This window comes from Ictalurus punctatus, chromosome 8 (assembly GCF_001660625.3).
Source record: "Ictalurus punctatus breed USDA103 chromosome 8, Coco_2.0, whole genome shotgun sequence".
In the NCBI taxonomy this organism is placed as follows: Eukaryota; Metazoa; Chordata; class Actinopteri; order Siluriformes; family Ictaluridae; genus Ictalurus; species Ictalurus punctatus.
The window spans coordinates 24,723,326-24,742,030 of record NC_030423.2 but is presented as its reverse complement, the minus strand read 5'-3'; the positions used below and the strand labels follow the sequence as shown (position 1 = coordinate 24,742,030).

At 38.0% G+C, this 18,705-nt stretch overlaps 2 protein-coding genes across 3 annotated transcripts in view; one reads left to right on the top strand and one right to left on the bottom strand.

The window, feature by feature from the left end:
- Window positions 1–3,013: 3,013 nt before the first annotated feature.
- On the top strand, window positions 3,014–16,561 carry ppp2r2cb (protein phosphatase 2, regulatory subunit B, gamma b). The gene is made up of 10 exons (XM_017474489.3): window positions 3,014–3,164; window positions 6,776–6,871; window positions 8,312–8,409; window positions 8,560–8,701; window positions 8,873–8,985; window positions 9,952–10,129; window positions 11,974–12,138; window positions 13,394–13,563; window positions 14,373–14,464; window positions 14,553–16,561. The coding sequence occupies exons 2-10, from the start codon at window positions 6,814–6,816 to the stop codon at window positions 14,899–14,901; spliced, it is 1,365 nt and encodes a 454-aa protein (XP_017329978.1). The 5' UTR covers window positions 3,014–3,164; window positions 6,776–6,813; the 3' UTR covers window positions 14,902–16,561.
- LOC108269017 (C-terminal binding protein 1) overlaps window positions 15,897–18,705 on the bottom strand; it is a 30,404-nt gene continuing 27,595 nt past the window's right edge. For both annotated transcript variants that reach the window (XM_053682009.1, XM_017474490.3), the window contains exon 9: window positions 15,897–17,327. In XM_053682009.1, coding sequence (XP_053537984.1) covers window positions 17,141–17,327 — 187 coding nt within the window. In that variant the 3' untranslated portion in view covers window positions 15,897–17,140. The remainder of the gene's footprint in view (window positions 17,328–18,705) is intronic.

Genomic DNA, 18,705 nt, shown 5'->3' with positions numbered 1-18,705 from the left:
AGACGGCTGGGAGCACGAAATGAATGATGAGGGTAAAGGCTGAAAAACTGAAGTTATTTTGTGAGTGCTAAAGCTTCCATCCATTTGTTTAGGGCTGTATGCAGACAGACTGGCCCGTCTTCTGTTTATACGGTGCCATTTCTTTTGTCATAATTGAATGATAAATTTACACACGCTCAGGAGCACGAGTAGGATCCGAACGTTTTTTTGGGGGGGTTTTTTTTTTTTTTTTAAACGAATTTACAGGATTTTCATGGAAACCAAATTTCTTGTGTAAACACTTGTACGAACGATTTCTGAATAAATTCGTTCTTATCCAGCTTGATAAATGAGGCCCAATGTCAGGAATTGGAAAGATTACACCATCTTATACCATAGTATCAAATGAGCAGTATAAATAACCCCAGGTAATATACAGTATATCCCTTCGAAACTGATATGTTGGTAAAAATTCTGTTTTTACCAACAACAAAAAAAAAGAGGTTTTGCACTTTAAAGATACTCCAGAAAGTGCTCTTTTGTATTTTCTCCCACCAAAACCAATCCAAAACCAAGTACTGGCCTTGTTTAATGCTATAAAATATCAACAACATTTAAAATGACTTTAGAAGTGATTTCTTCTTCATATAATAATAATAATAATAATAATAATAATAACTATTATTATTATTATTGTTGTTGCTGTTGTTATTATTATTATTATTATTATTATTATTATTATTATTATCCAGTCTGAATAGTACTTTGTTCTGTCTGTCTCTCCTGCTAATTCCTGCTAAGCAAGGGCTTCTGGGTGCTGTAGGTTTTTATGTAATACTGATCCAAACAGATGATGCAACAGATTTCCGGTGACTTAAGATAAAGTTTTATAATCCCCAAGGGAGTACATGTTTTATATTTTTATAACATTGTTAACCCAATGTATTTTTCTAAACTGTGTTTCTTCTTAAACTGAGCAGATTTGTGGGTTTAGACATAAAAACGTAGTCCAAATGTTACATTTTATGGCCTACTCTAATATCTATCAGGATGTTTTGCTTAAAAAAAGACATTCACATCGACACATGTTCTAGAAATAGCTGTGTATTATTAGAATTGTTTCACTCAACCAGAACTAAAGGATCTGGCTTTATAAAACTAGTAATGTTTAGACAAAGGAGAGGATCTGATGCGTACTGGATTAAACAAATACTCTGAAATATATATGTGAAGTATATATTACATTTTATATCTGAATAAAATGTAATAGATTGTTAATATGCCTTGCACTGTTAAAAACTCGAGATGGTAGTCTTAAATATGATGTCAGCAGAGCGAGACAGCTAGCCTTTGCACTTTCATACTATACTGTAAGTGTGACTTTCAGGAATGTGTGTGAATGTATGTGTATGTATGAAATATAAGTTTACCATTTTAGTCTAAAATGTATTAAAAGAAAAGAAAATTACATGATATATATTATTTTTTAACCTATAATCTGCATCAAAGGTTGTTGTAGAAAAAGAGCCACACGATTCATTTAGTATCCATTAAAATAAAATATTCGTATTATCGCACTGTAATGCACACGGACTGGTCAGTTGTTAAAAAAGCAAACATTCTGACCCCCCGAAAATGTTTCTCAGTGTATTGTAATATACTTCCTGTTACTTTCAAAGAATTATTGGTGTTGCAAAACTGTGCTGTGCATAAAGGAGCCTGTAGGCAGGTTTCTTTACAGGAGATAGTCCTTTAGGTTTTTTAGGAGATAGTCATGTGACTATCATGTGACTGAGTCACTGTAACTTATTTTTGTTGTTCAGGTTTCTAATTGAAAAAGTTATGTCATCACCAGACATGGTAGCTTAGTGGTTAGCACCTCTAGGGCTGGGGGTTCCATTCCCGCCTCTGCCCTCCGTGTACTCCGGATTCCTCCCCCAGTCCAAAGACATGCGCTGTAGGCTGATTGGCATCTCTAAATTGTCCGTAATGTGTGAATGGGTGTGCGTAATTGGGCCCTGCAATGGATTGGCACCCCGTCCAGGATGTCCCCCACCTTGTGCCCCGAGTTCCCTGGGATAAGCTCCAGGCTTCCCGTGACCCTGTGTAGGATAAACGGTATGGAAAATGCATGGATGGATGTCATGACCATATTTGATTAAAGTCTCATACTCTATGCAACTCATTTACATTTAATAAAAGTTTCTTTTATGATGATTTATATTTGGATTTGATACATTCCATTGTTACATGCACTAAAAATATAAAATGGCCATTAGTATCAAAAGTATGTGGTACTGAACAAAACAACCTGTTCAGACAGTGAATTGGTCCTATATGCAGCTTTAAAACATCAATAATTTCCATTTACTTAACCTAAAAATATAATAAAATGGACACGTGGAACATAAGCCAGTTTCCTCATCCACATTATTCCATTTTTATTAAAAGTAGGTCCATGCTTAAGGATATTCATAAATTTCCATAAAGTTTTATGAAGGAAAAATATTAGCTGAGAATTTGATCATTGGAAAGTCTCTCTGTACCCACACTTATCTTGCATTGCTCCCCCACAATCCTGTTTATGCCTGGTAAAATGATGCGGTTGCTAGGCAACCAACACAGGCTGTAGGACCGTGAAACCCGAGCGCTGCTCTCTGATTGGCTAGATTTCTCAATCTGACATAAGACTGGCTAAGCTTGAGTCAGTCAGGACCTTTGTTTCTCAGTGTAGGGGGAGGAGTCTATGCAGCAGAACATACACACCGATTTCCACTCCCTCTCTCTTTCCCTCTCTCTCACACACACACACGCACACGTCAATACGCCTACACCGAGGTCTGCTTCACATCAGCACTTGAGCAGCAGCTGATTATCCTGGCTAGAGCGTTGGCTTCGTCTGCCGTTCCTCTCTTCACCGGCAAGTGTGTGTGTCTCCTGTAGGTGAGCTGATACAGGAGAGCGTCTGTGTGGGTGTGTGCGTGACACACTCTTTTTTTTTTTTTTTTGCTTGGGATTCCTCCTGCCCCATAAGGCTTTGCAGCAAGTGGATGTGCTGATGTAGGAAGAATGGATGCACCACTGCTCACACACATACGCACACACTCAGAGCTCAGCCATGGGGGCGAATGAAGAAACCAACATCCACAAATCTGAGGATCGAAGGTACAACAATGTGACTGAGGGTAAGAAAGATGTGTGTGTGTGTGTGTGTGTATGAAAGAGAGAGCAGAGTAGGGCTTAGTAAAAAAAAAAAAAAAGCTGTGTCTTGAGATAGGGCTGGGCGAAATGGTCAAAAGATCATATCACAATACTTAGAGACATTTCCACAACACGATATGTATCATGATTATGATTTGCTACAAAAAAAAAAAAGTGTGAGTTACAGTAGCACAACATTTCCCCAGAGGTGTGAGTATCTGAATTTCAGACCTTGAGTACCCCTATGACAGAAACCGTGTGCCTCTTTTCAAGGTTTTTGAAAATGTACCCATTTACTTTTGGTCATAATTGTGTACTGTGGGGAAAGTACACATCAGCATTAGTTTTGATCCACTGGGCCCATTTGATCCGTTAACTGAAATTACACAACACTGCTGTTCTCGATTTTCTGATTGCTCAGAAGGTGTTGATTAATTTTCCACGACAGCCGCTGACTGCAAGCCTTATATTCATCTGCTTGTTATTTCTAACATGTTACGCTTTCAGCAGTAAGAACTAATTCACCGGGCCTTGTACAGCGGACGCTTCACTTAAGCAGATTTAAGAATGTGTAATCGTTGATGCGCTAAGTTTTTTTGTAAGGAGGCATTTATTCACCATTTTGGAAGGAGTCTCCAGTGTCAGCGCTTTGTAATAGTTCGAGGTAAATCTGTCAGTTGAAGATGTCCAACACTGGAAATTCTGGGTAACATGACATGCTGCGTTTTTCTCTTTTTTTTTTATTTACTTCAAGAAAGAGGAAAAAACGATTGAAATCCCAGGCTTTTCTTTAATGTCATGTTGAAACATTGTATAGACGTAAGTTCATTTTTATCTGCTAAATAAACTATTGAATGAGGAAAAGGATGAAAATCTCAATCACTTTCACATCCGTCAGTTACATGTCACCGTGAGCGTGTCGGTTTCAGAAAAGTGACCAAGTGACAGACATAACACTCTCAGAAAAGTGTATTATTAATATCCAAATGTAATATCCTACAATACTGATGTTATACACTCTTTACACTTAAACACATCTTTAAGGCTCCTTTGGATCATTCAGGGTTTTTATCTTCGTAAAGACGTTCTACTTGGAACATTACATTTACATTTAGCAGACACTTTTATCCAAAGCGAGTTACAAGTGAGGAAATACAAGCAAAGCGATATATCAAGCGGAGAACAATACAAGTAGTGCTACTATACAAGATCTTTTAATTGAGCTCCAGAAAAGCAAAGTGCGCAGAGTCGAGGTGTAAGAGCCAGAGTAAGGTTTTTTTTGTTGTTTTTTATAGGATAATGTAGGGTTAGCATTTTAGGGGTTAGAGGTAGGTTTTTAGCTGTTTTTTGAAGATAGTGACAGATTCTGCAGTCTAGATTGAGGTTGGGAAACATTGCTGTAAGACCTTTAATGAAGAAACTAATGTACCATTAAGGTTTCTACCTTAATTTACGTCTTTTTTTTTTTTTTTTTCTCGGAGTGTATAATCCAGACCTTTTGAGATGTCTCTCGCTTTAAACACTTAATTTGGCACATTACAGTATTTGTTCATACTGGTGTCTTTATTTAGTTATTTATTTATTTTAAATGACATGTAAAATGCTTTAATATGTCTTAAAATGGATTTATACATTAACATGTTTGTAACTTTCGTTCTGATGAAGTGGACATCAATCATGTGACAGCTGAAATAAAATGAAGGCTGTGTGACAAAAATTACTATAGAGAGTTTGACAATAATTGGAGGCTTATATATACATATATATATATATATATATATATATATATATATATATATATTTTTTTTTTTTTTTTTTTTTTTTTTTTTTAAGAATACACAATATGTATTTATTAGATATTTATATAGATATTTAGGTACCAGTACAAAAATAGATGTACATGAACCACTGATTTAAATTCTATTTATTTCATATTTACAAAGGAAACAATTTAAGAAGGAAGTAGACCTGATCTAATATATATATACTATATTATTCCGATTTATAATACAAATGCATTATTCAGATAATATGTTTTAAATACTAATATAGATATGAATAGGAGGAGAGAATTAGTTTTTCTTATAGAACACTTGAAAGGTTCATGGGGCATCTGGTTTAGACTAGAGTTAAGCATTGGGACTGGGATGCAACGAAAAAGTTTTTTTTCCTTCATGTGGGCATGAGTGAATGGTCCGATATAAAGATAGCTACTGTACATAAGATATTTACGTGTTTCCCCAGGAGACAAAATAATAACAATTTACACTGATCATCCTGTTCAAAAGTTTACACCCCCCTGGATCTTAATGTATCGTGTTGCCTTCTTGAGCATCAGTGAACGTTTGCACCTTTTGTAATAGTCGTGTACGAGTCGCTCAGTCGTCCTCAGTGTGAAAAGATGGATCTCGACATCATATAGTCGCTGTTCAAAGGAAAAGGAGTCAAATATGTAGAAGATGCTGGAAAAGTAAAAAATGTGCAGGACCTGGAGGATTTTTCTGAAGAACAGTGGGCAGTTTAACTGCTCAGGACAAACACGGGACTCGTGAACAACTCTCACAAAACATAAACACATCCAGGTAACGACACACGGGATTAAGAATCGAGCGTGTGTAAACTTTTGAACCGGTTCATTTGTGTAAATTCGGTTATTATTGTGTCTTGTGGACTGTATGTAAACATCTGTTATGTGAAATAGATTATCAGGGTAGAACTAAATAAACAACTAAATGAAATTTTTATGGTCCGTCTTATTCTTTTTAAATTATTAACATTTCAATCATAACGCAGGTGCAAGGTCTAAGTAAACTAATATATACATATATATATATATATATATATATATATATATATATATATATATATATATATATATATATATATATATATAGGCACTGCTATAACTGCTATAATGAAAGAACAAACAAAATTCACTTTAAACATCCAGTCGGCTGCTTGCTACAGTGGAGACGGTGTTATATGAGTACCGACAATATTCATAATGCTCTCAGAAAACTAGGTTGTAATTTATTGTGATATAAATATCAGATCATTAAATTGCCCAGCTCAAAATGTTATTTTATGGGTTTAATTGTCACGACCTTTTAAAAGTTGTCATTTTATATGACAAAATCTCATAAAGAGCTAATTCTCTTCCCAGGACAGATTTTGTTGTCTTCAGTAATATGATGTAACTCCAAACACACTTTTTGTGATAATCCACGATTTGTGAACCAGACAGATTGTGTGTGTGTGTGTGTGTGTGTGTGTGTGTGTGTGTGTGTGTGTGTGTGTGTGTGTGTGTGTGTGATCTGTGTCACATTTTGCCTCAAAATCTGTTGTTTACGTCAATTGCAGGATCAGGATAAGATTCACTAATCTCAGTACTCAGTGTCCTTCTCTCTGTCGCTCTCACTCTCTCTCTCTCTCTCTCTCTCTCTCTCTATCTCTCTCTCTGTGTGTGTGTGTGTGTGCAAGAGTGTGTTTGAGTGTCAACTGATTCCATCAGATATTAAATACCTAATCAAGACATTATGCTGTCAGTACATTGAATTTGTGTAGGATTTTCAGAAATTTCCCTCCCCTTTCACAGGATTGGTTCAGATGTAGCTGCTGTAACAACGTCCAATAATGCTGAGCCCCGTTCTCCGATCTGAGCTCTCGGCCTTGGAGCCGGAGTACACAGATGGTAATGCATATGAGCTTCACTTTTACAACACCTTTACAGTGCCCGTTACATCATGTCTGATGTCTACACACGTCTCATTTAATGTGGCCAGAAAACATTCACCACATGCCAGTGGTCACATTTTAGTAGCTACTCATATGAGTAATCACACCACAAACTCAAGAAGATGACTCGCATTACATTACTGTGGGTTAAACCACAGTTTAGAAAAATTAGTTTGCACCGGTTTTCTTTTAAGTGCTGTAATAATAATAATAATAATAATAATAATAATAATAATAATAATAATAATAATGTTATAACCATTTTTTTGTGCAAAATCTTCAAATATTTGTAAGCATTTTCAGAATTTTCACCAGGTTAAGCGAGTAAACCTTTTAAATATGGATTTAAAATAAATATTTAAAAAAAACAAGAAGTGATAAACAGATGAGACAATTATGTACATGTATTTTTTGCACAAATAAAATGCAACGATTTGTTTGGACACAAACCAAAATAAAAAAAAAAACGATACAGAAATATCAATTCAATAAGGAAACCTAAATCTTTGAGGAAATTATTACTGCTCTTTGTCAGATATTCAACTCTAAATGAGTACTTGATTAAAGACAAGCACACTTGGAGGGAAAGTCTACTGATTGAAGACTCATGACCATGCTAATATTTACTGACAGACATTACTATGTGGTGTGCTCGAACTGCCTAATTAGAGTGGTATATATTTTTGGCCTTTTCCAATCTAGATCAAGGATTGCTCCAAAACAAATAATAATGTTGACCATTTTGTTAATTGAACGTTAATTCTCCGTTTATAGTGCAGAAGGGGGGACATGGTGGCTTAGTGGTTAGTACAGGGCAGGGGGTTTGAATCCCTGGGTACTTCAGTTTCCTCTCCATGTATAAAATGCATTGTAGGCTGATTGGCATTTCCAAATTGTCCGTAAAGTGTGAATAGGTGTATGTGTGTGATTGTGCCCTGCAATGGATTGGCACCCTGTCCAGGGTGTCCCCCGCCTTGTGCCCGATGCTCCCTGGGATAGGCTCCAGGTTCCCCATGACCCAGTAGGATAAGCGGTATAGAAAATGGATGGATGGATGTACATAATGCTAGATTTCCCTCAGTGATGTATTTACAAACAGATCTACATACTCTGCTTTATGTTCATAAGTCTTTTTCATATTATATATGTATTTATTGGCTCCCCAAACACTGTCTATGTGATGTCATAGAGTATCTATAACGCTGATAAACTGCTGTGTCTGCAATATAGAAGTTACTTGTAGAATGTCAGCCCTCCGTGAATGGTTACATGACCAGATGTGCACGCTGATGCTAATCTTGTGTGAGACGCTCTGCAAGTGAATGTCGGTTCATATTATGTCACATTCCGTAATGCTGGAATTGTTCTTTTGCGTTTCATTCAAACCCTGATTCAGCTGATGTCATCTCTACGGTGGAGTTCAGCCAATCAGGAGAGTTCCTGGCCACAGGGGACAAGGGTGGGAGAGTGGTCATCTTTCAAAGAGAACCTCAGGTAAGATTTTACTCGACTGCACTCTGGGCAAAGACGTGCAAACGAGTTAATGGAAACGTATGACAATTTATAGTTAATATAGTGATATGGTACATCTCTCTCTCTCTCTCTCTCTCTCTCTCTCTCTCTCTCTCTCTCTCTCTCTCTCAGGGGGAATATAATGTGTACAGCACATTTCAGAGCCACGAGCCGGAGTTCGACTGCCTGAAGAGCTTAGAGATAGAGGAGAAAATCAATAAGATCCGCTGGTTACCTCAGATCAATTCCACCCACTTCCTCCTGACCACCAACGGTGACTAATACATTGAGTTTGATAAATCAGAGTAGTCTTTACTTTTAATACCAAATGGTTCTACATATATTCCTCACACTATGTCTACTTTTAATTGAGTGTATCTTCAATGATGTCTGATTTATTTGTTATTTTTGTCGTGTGTGTTTTGTTTTTTTTGTTTTTTTTTAGATAAGACCATTAAGCTGTGGAAGGTAAGCGAGAGAGACAAGAGGCCTGAAGGTTACAACCTGAAAGACGAGGAGGGCCGGATGAAGGACATTTCCAGAATCACATCTCTTCAGGTGCAGTTGTATACACAGTTAAGCTACAAGCCTGAGACCACACTGAAAATCTGGGATTTTATTGTTTGTTTGTTTTTTCCATTTAAAATTGGAAATAAGCAAAAGGTTTGAGAATTTTGAAATAATTCAAACGAAGAAAGTAAAAGTGTAATATCTTTAATCTATTTAATATTCAAGATTCGGCACTATTTATAGGTCTCTGTTTAAATGTAAGCAAAGTTGTGCTGTTTCTCATGTTAACTGCTTTGTATACAAAAGGACAGATTTTCCTCATGCATAATCTCTTGTATTTAAGCGTGTGTTCAGGCGACATTCCAATGGATTAGATCTAAAACGGATCATAAGGTTTTACACAAACTTGTGAAGTGCATGCAGCTCGAGTGCACACTGTCATTAAACCAAAAGGGTGACGTCCCAATTACTAAGAAGCTCTGAAATTCAAGTACATATTTCAAAGATTCTACTTTTAACTCAGGTTGTTATCAATAATCCCATTTGTAATGAAAATAGTTGTAGTAAATCAGAAAAGAATGCAATATAGAAGCATTTTAAATAGTAGTCTCGGACTTTTGTACTCGACTGTATGTGCACAATTAGGTGGTTGATTCCAAAGTTATTGGCACCCTTCGAGTATGAACAAAACTTATTCATTCATTATTTGCACTTAAAGGCAAAATCCACCCTGAATGACTTGTATATCAAGCCACTAATATTGGTAAATATGAACAAAGAAGGCTGTGAATATTTGTCTTTATTGTTTAAACTTTTGATCGTTTGTTCAAAAAATTCACAAAAATACTCTACTCTCATGGATATCGAACAGTTGTTGATGGATTTATAAAACACATACACAGTTAAAAATAGCACTAAACACAATCAGGGCCATAATTTAAAACAACAACAACTTTTAGATCACAGATCAAACATTTGCACAGTTTATTTGACTCGAAGTGTGTTTTTGTGTAGGTCCCTGTGTTGCGGCCGATGGATTTGCTGGTGGAAGCGTCTCCGCGGCGTGTGTTTTCTAATGCTCATGCCTATCACATCAACTCTATCAGCATTAACAGTGACTGTGAGACTTACCTGTCAGCTGATGACCTGAGGATCAACCTGTGGAATCTCAATATCACAGATCGCAGCTTCAGTATCCTGCCCGTACAGCTTTCTGAAAGTGTGATTGGGTGTGTTGATCTGTTGTTATGGTATATTTGGATACATTTGGCTGAATTGCTCACAATATTGACTACGTTTACATGGACAGCATTAATCTAATTATTGACCTTACTCTGAGTAAGATAATAATGTGATTAAGGTGTTTAGATGAGTCGCTTTTAGAATATTCCTGTCATGCTCCCGTTTTACATGTTTTAGAACATAATTAGATTAACAGCCCGCGTCATTACGTCACCGCGCCACGCCGTCCGACGTCCCTCCAGAATTTCACGTATCAACGTACAGTTCGTCTTCGTTATGGTACCGTATACAGTTTTGGGTGTTTTTATTTTTATTTTTTTACGAACGCTTTAAGTGCAGTTAATTATTTGTCATGCTGTACGTGCTAATAGACAACTGCTTGAAGCGGTGGGTGTGTCCCAAATCGCGTAGTTACCGTCTATATAGTAGCCGAGATACATGTATTTTTCCCCACTACAGGCCTATAGTAGGAAAGTATGCGATTTGGGACACAGCCGAACTCTCTTGTTCACCGTAAAACATAAAATTGCCGTGTGTGATCGTGTCCTGTCGCAAAATGCGGTGAAAACTCCCACACGACGTTCATAATGTGATTAAGGTGTTTACGTGTCACTACTACACGTCCATAATGCGACTAAAACGAGAGTACTCCACCTGTCTTAATTAGATTATTGCTTACTTCGATTATGACCTTAATTAGATTAAGGTAAGTAAAAATAGCTGTTTACATGGTAGTTTCTTAATTAGAATATGGTCTTAATCGGATTAAGAGTGGATTATTGTTGTCCATGTAAACGCAGCTATTATGATGACGAAAATCAATAATCGAATTATTTGGGTCTACCTGGAATATGATCGTCTGTTCAAGTCTGAGCTCGAGATACTGTCCAGGTGGAGTTTCTGTGCATGTTTTTCCCATATCGGTGTGGGTTTCCTCTGGGCACTCTGGTTTCCTCCCACCCACTAAAAACATGCTGGTACAGTTGAGGTCATAAATTTACATACGTCTTGCAGAATCTGCAAAATGTTAAAAAGTGCATTGTGTTGTTTATTTAGTTCTGCCCTGAATAAGCTATTTCACAGAACAGATGTTTACATATAATCCACAAGACACGATAATAACTGAATTTACAAAAATGAACCACTTCAAAAGTTTACACACGGTCGATTCTTAATCCCGTGTGTCGTTACCTGGATGTGCTTATGTTTTGTGAGAGTTCTTCACGAGTCCCGTGTTTGTCCTGAGCAGTTAAACTGCCCACTGTTCTTCAGAAAAATCCTCCAGGTCCTGCACATTCTTAACTTTTCCAGCATCTTCTACATATCTGACTCCTTTCCTTTTAACACGACTATATGATCTTGAGATCCAACTTTTCACACTGAGGACGACTGAGGGAGTCGTACACGACTATTACAAAAAGGTGCAAACGTTCACTGATGCTCAAGAAGGCAACACGATATGTTAAGAGCCAGGGGGGTGTAAACTTTTGAACAGGACGATCGTAAATGTAAATTGTTATTATTGTGTTCTCTGGGAAACATGTAAATATCTTATGTACCTTCTGAAGGGCGGTATTAAATGAACAACAAAAAAAGATAATTAAACAAAATAATAATAATAACAATTTACCCCGATCATCCTGTTCAAAAGTTTACACACCCCTGGCTCTTTTGTTTCTCTCTTTAAAAAAAATTACGAACATATTGCAGATTCTGCAAGGCGTATATAAACTTATGGCTGCAACTGTATGTGTATCCAGTGTGTGTATGTGTTTCCTTGAACACCTTTCTCAGATATTGTTGACCTGAAGCCAGAAAACATGGAGGACCTGAGTGAGGTGATCACAGTGGCTGAGTTTCACCCTCATCACTGCCACTTACTGGCCTTCAGTAGCAGTGCAGGTGCTACACGCCTTTGTGATATGAGATCTCGCGCATTGTGTGACCGACCCGCTAAACGTAAGTATCTTTCACTCGTCCTGCGTTCATCGTCTGAGAAACACAGACATCAGATTAGTAGTTGTACAGAAACAGCAAAGCAAAGTGAGGCGTGAAATGTTTACAACCGAGTGAATACAAGTACTGCTCAGAGGATTCTGGAGGCATTTATAAAGGCAAATGTGCTGAAAGAGAATATTTACATTCATTTACATAAAAAAAATTCATGTGGTTTTAAGATAATAATTTTTAAAAAACAATTATTAATATCTAAACATTGAACCGTTGTTGTTACTTGGGATAATAACGAGAAACCTAGCACAGTAAACACCTTGTTGCTATAAATTCTATTTATTTGACGCTTTATACCACAGCGTGGTTGAATTCTTGAATCTGATTGGTCAGAAGGAGTTGATTAATTCTCTATAACAGTAGCTCTGACAGTAGTTCCTGCTTCCAGGTTTATATTAACGTGTTCATTCTAATACGTATTCTTTCTATAGTAACCACTTCCAGAGACACTCGTATAGTTTTCTGTAAGGAGATATTTCATTAGCATCTTTGGAAGGAGTCTCTAGTGTTGGCACTTTCAACGTTTTAAAAGTCTATTTACTTCAATATGACTTTTTATAGGAACTCGCTTGTTTCGCGGATGTTCCATAACACGGAGTGCAACTATATACAGAAAGAATGTATAATGTGTTATAAGAGGAATTAAACCCTTTGGGATGTGCTGTCATTTGAAGCAATTCGGGATAGTAGCAGTGACTCCACACACAACTGCATCGTTGATCACGTTCCTACAACGGCATGTCCCGTAGTGTTTTATTCCTTTCATAATAGTGACGTTCTAATAAATGATGTCACAACACAATGTCGCGTTTTCAAGAGTATCACTGATATCAAGCTGCTAATTGGACGTTTAATTATACTTGACCAGGTGATTGATTTTCCTTGTTAAATAATTTGTTTTTGTAGATGTTAAATAAATCTAGATCCTTAGTAGGTTTTTAAATGATAGATTTGGTGGCACTTTGTTAGCAAATCTATTTGTATTGTCAAAATATATTGATGCATAGTGCTATGATATTTATGAATGGTTTATCTTATTAATCGCTCATACAAACAAACAAACAAACAAACAAACAAATAAATAAATAAACGTTCTTATATCCTGTGTCATGAAAACTTTCCATTCTCTTAATCTTTTTTTTTTGGGGTAATACAATACATCTGTAAGTAATATTTCTGCTTCTGTGTGTATGTGTTGTCTCAGTATTTGAGGAGTCAGTGGACCCAGCCCATCGATCCTTCTTCTCTGAGATCACTTCCTCTGTGTCGGATGTAAAGTTCAGTCACAGCGGACGCTACCTGCTCACCCGAGACTACCTCACTGCTAAAGTCTGGGACATCAACATGGAGAACAAACCAGTGGAGATATATCAGGTCTCATCTCACTCTCACATCCCGCTGTTATACACTGATGCCCAAAGAGGCCAGGCGTTATTATTTTGCACTCATTAATTTAATTAATTAATTAATTAATTAATTAATTAAAATAACTTTCCTGCAATCACATAACCTGCACTCAATATCAGGCCTAAGAGGTAGTTATAACTAGAAGAGTCTTAATAAATAAATATTCTTTATTTAACACATATTACCCTGGTGTTGATTATTTTCCTATAAACAGCATGTCCTGACGTTTTGTTACACATACAGCAGACCATGTGCATATTAGAACCTAATTGGTTCTTAAATTATATGACACAACAACAGTCTGTCACATGTTTAGTACTAATTCATTTTGGATTTCCAATGAGATAGATAGATAGATAGATGGATAGATGGATAGATGGATAGATAGAAAAGCTTAAAATGTGTTGAACAGTATTATGAGTTTTTGAAGTAGGGTGATTGGAAAATTTGCAGTTTGATTTTGCTTCTACAAGCTTAAGCATTCAGTTAGTTATCTCAAGAGCACAAGAGAACATAAGCTGTGTGTCTGTCCAACAAATCGGTAACAGTTTGCCCAAATCACTTCGTAAGAAGGTTTAAGGTTATGCATAAGGCTAGGTGTAGGTTTGTACCTTTTTTTTTTCTTTAAAGACTTCATTCATATGAAGTCAAATTGAATGACTTTTAGATGAATTTTTCATGAGATCTGGTTCACTCGAGATAACAGGACAGAAAGAAAGCACTCTTCGGACTATACATGTATTGTTTATATATGAACAGTCTGTGTGTGTTCGCAGGTCCAGGATTATTTGCGCTCGAAGCTATGCGCGCTTTACGAGAGCGACTGCATCTTTGATAAGTTTGAATGTGCCTGGAACGGAACTGACAGGTGAGGCCGCGACCTCCGACCTTTCGGCTTTGAGCTACTTCCGCAACGATTTCCTATTTCCTCATTTCTCCCTCCTTGTCTCTCTCAGTGTCATCATGACGGGGGCGTACAATAATTTCTTTCGGATGTTTGACCGTGCGAGTCGGCGTGATGTGACTTTGGAGGCGAGCCGGGAGGTGTGTAAGCGGCGCGCTGTGCTCCGGCCTCGCCGCGTGTGTGTGGGGAAGAAGAGGAGGGAGAATGATATCAGTGTGGACAGCCTGGACTTCAGGAAGAAGATCCTGCACACGGCGTGGCATCCCACGGACAACATCATCGCCATCGCTGCCAGCAACAACCTGTACATCTTTCAGGATAGACACGGCCCCGGACATCACGGGGGCCATCAATTAGAACAAGACAAACCTCTGCAGTTACAGGATACAACTCGTCAGTGAAACGACCAACAGGACATGCGTACCATTTGAAATTTTTGTTTTTAATACTTAGAGCACGTTTTCAGTATAAACGCAGACGCCTAATAATAATGCTGGATATTATAACCACGATTATGATTGGGATTGTATTTCAGCACTAATGCATGAAATGTAACACAAGGAGACTTCCTGAACCAGGAAATATATTTGCCTGTCAGTGTCTAAATCACTACTGCATGTTTACACTATTATCCTTAATTAATCGGCTTCGTTAACTGACAAACGTTATAACGGCAAATGACGAATACAAACAAATCGTACCCTTTATTTATTGAATTTATGAACTGCATCCACCGTCTGGTGGCTCTTCTCAGGTTTCATGTTTCTTGACCGGAGACAGTAGACGTCGACGTCCTCTTCTTCATATCAGATATCGAAACTGAAGCAGTTACATCATCAATCAATCAATCAATCAATCAATCAATCAATCAATGTCTGATTGAGGAGCAACGTTTCTAAGGAACATCACGAAAACTGGATTTTCAAGGACTTTTTTTTTTTTTTTTTTAGCATGCTAAATCATTGTGCTGCTGGTTTTGATGTCACGGAAGATGTCAGTAACAGGGTAGGGGAGAGTGGGGTGAGCTGTTACAGCGGTTTCAACTGAACCCACTCTCCCGTATCAGAGACAAAGTGTTACCGTGGAGTCCACTGTTGGCTAATAATGAGATTAAAGAAACAGTAAAGCTCATTTTACACCAGCCGTGGTAAGCACTGCAGTAGTAATGCATGTTTATACAGATATTCATATACATATTTTATGTACTAAAGCAGTGCAAACCGAAATAAATGCTCCTCTCTGTGTTGAATTGAAGAACACAGTCCGTGCTTGATTTCAAATTAAAAGTGCTGCGGTGCTTCTGGTGTAAAATGAGCTTCATTTTAGTATACATCAGCGCCTCGAATAACGCCATGTCATGCTTAAGAAATTCAGTGTTATCATCCTGAAAGCCATGTCATTAAATTTGGACTTTTATTTCATTTAAAATAATTCATACAAATGCATACAGTCACAAACATTTTGTTGTTGCTGGGGTTTTTTTTTTTTGTTGTTTTTTTTAATTCTGTTTAACAAAAAAATAATGATATCTCATAGTATATATATAGTATGTATATTGCTAGCCTACCACTTTAACCAGGAAGGAAACTATGTAGGCAATGGAGCTCTGCAACTACCCCAGCAGCTCGGAGCTGCCTCGTAAAACACGGTACGGTCAAGTCACACAGAAACAGGCAAACATGACGCCAGCTTTTCACAAGACAAACTGGGTTTTTTTTTTTCTTTTCCGTCAAAACAGGACAGATTTTTTTTTTTTTTTTTTACCTTTAACACGTAAGGTAGTACATGCTAAGTTAACAAACAGAAAATTTAAAAAATAAAAATAAACAAACACTGAATATACTTTTTGAAAGTACTGTCCTAAGTTAGACTACAAAAGACACATAGATACAGAAAAAAATAATAATAATAAAAAATAAAAACGATGCATTATGTGGTTTAATTCCAAAGGGAGGGCGGGAGGGAAGGGGGAAAATAATCTTCCTGAGAGGGTGTGCAAAACAGGCCTCTTTCGGGGCTATGTTTAAAATCATACCAAAAAAAAAAAAATAATAATAATAATAATAATAATAAAACAATGATAATAATAGAAAAACTGATCTATTAGTAGATGGGTTACCTCCCTTTATGGTGTTTTCCTTTTTTCTTTTCTACAAACCACTGATCATATCCTAAAAACTGTACACAAACAGGTCACATTCAGAACTACGGCTGTTTTTAACAATGAAACCCATCGGGCACAAAAGAAACAGGAAGAAAACGAAAATAAAACTCGCCCACTGCACTTAGACGGACTACGAGCTAAACCAGCAGGGTTTGTTTTAGGGAGTTACTTACTTTTTTTGTTTTGTTTTTTTGTTCCAAATCCACGAGATTTTCTTTTTATGTTTCCACACCAAAATAAAAAATAACAATAATTAAAAAATATTTTTAAAAAAGAGAATGCGAGAGCGAACACAATCCACCACCTTCAGTTCAAACGGTCGGCTACTTCAGACAGTCACGGTTTGTTGTGTTTTGTGTTTTTGTGGGGGTTTTTCTTGGCTGGTTTCGAGCCTGTGGCGCTCCTCTTCTTTGGGGTAAAGAAGGACCAGGAGAGTTCTCTAGTGGTATGGAAAACTCTAGATCAGAAGTGTGTGGCTACAACTGCTCGTTGGGGTGCTGCTCTCGGTCGGGCTCGGCTTTGCCCGTCTGGCCTGGAGATGGCGCATGGGGCGGGTGTGCTACAGGGGGAAGGCTGTGGCTCATCGGCACGGCACTCGGCACAATTCCCTCCACTGGTGGCGGGAGACCGCCGGATGCCAGGCTCACCACACCTGCAGGGTACCTGTAGAGCGGACACGGAAAGAAACAAGACTTAAATCCATCCATTTTCTGTACCGCTTATTCTACACAGGGTCACGGGGAGCCTGGAGCCTGGAGCCTATCCCAGGGAACTCGGGGCACGAGGCGGGGGACACCCTGGACTGGGTGCCAACCCATCGCAGGGCGAAATCACACACACTCACATACTACGGACAATTTGGAAACGCCAGTCAACCTACAATGCATGTCTTTGGACTGGGGGAGGAAACCGGATTAACCGGAGGAAACCCTCAAAGCATGGGGAGAAGATGCAAACTCCAGGCAAGCAGGGCAAAGGCAGGATTCAAACGGAGGTGCGAGGCAAACGTGCCATGTTCATGTTGAGAGCCAAAACAAAACAAACATGCTTTTTATGTAACGCAGTTCCCATAATTCGGATTACTTTCTCACCACAAGCGAACCGCTCCAGAGTTCGTTCAGGTGGTCTCGGCCCGATTGCTTTGGTGTGGGTCTGAGAGCGACTGCCACGCTCATATATGTCTAAACGAACCGAACCGAGGGAGAAAACGCACCAGGTTCTGAAACAAATGCTCCAAACGAGCCAGGTGTGAAAACGCTCTTACATAAATACGGTGCTGCGAAAAAGTATTTGCTCCCATCCTGATTTCTTCCGTTTTTGTGTACATCTCAGACTAAATAGTTTTAGATCTTCAAACGAAATACAACATAAAACAAAGGCAACCCGAGTAACACGCAATACACTTTTCATTTATTTATTTTTTTAATTGAAGCAAAAAAAGTTATCCAATGTAATCCAGATGTAACGGGACCCCTGTCTTCCAAACAGTTCCACTTTCGACTCATCAGTCCACAGAACATTCTCCGAAAAGGTTTGAGGATCATCAAGGTGTGTTTTGGCAAAATTCAGACGAGCCTTAATGTTCTTCCGGGTTAGCAGTGGTTTTCGCCTCGCCACTCTTCCATGGATGCCATTTTTTCCCAGTGTCTTTCTGATATTGGAGTCATGAACACTGACCTTTATTGATGCCTGAAGAGAGGTCTCTAGGTCCTTTGATGACGTCCTTGGCTCTTTTGTGACTTCCTGGATGAGTAGTTGCTGTGCTCTTGGAGGAATTTTGGAAGGTCGGCCACTTCTGGGAAGGTTCATTACCATGCCGAGTTTTTCCATTTGGAGATAACGGCTCTCACTGTGGTTCTTTGGAGTCCCAGAGCCTTTGAAATAGCTTTGTACCCCTTCCCAGACTGATGTATTTCAATCACCTTCTTCCTCATCATTTCTGGAATTTCTTTCAATTGTGCCATAGTGTGTTACTGAGTCAGACCTTTAAACCAACTTCATACTGTTGAGAAAGTTCTATTTAAGTGTTGATGTGATTGAA

Excerpts from the sequence above, each read along its gene's own strand:
- ppp2r2cb (XM_017474489.3), top strand. The coding sequence starts at position 6,814 with ATGCTGAGCCCCGTTCTCCGATCTGAGCTCTCGGCCTTGGAGCCGGAG. Across the intron at positions 8,410-8,559 it reads TCTTTCAAAGAGAACCTCAG|GGGGAATATAATGTGTACAG; the intron begins GTAAGATTTTAC and ends TCTCTCTCTCAG. Across the intron at positions 10,130-11,973 it reads TATCACAGATCGCAGCTTCA|ATATTGTTGACCTGAAGCCA; the intron begins GTATCCTGCCCG and ends CACCTTTCTCAG.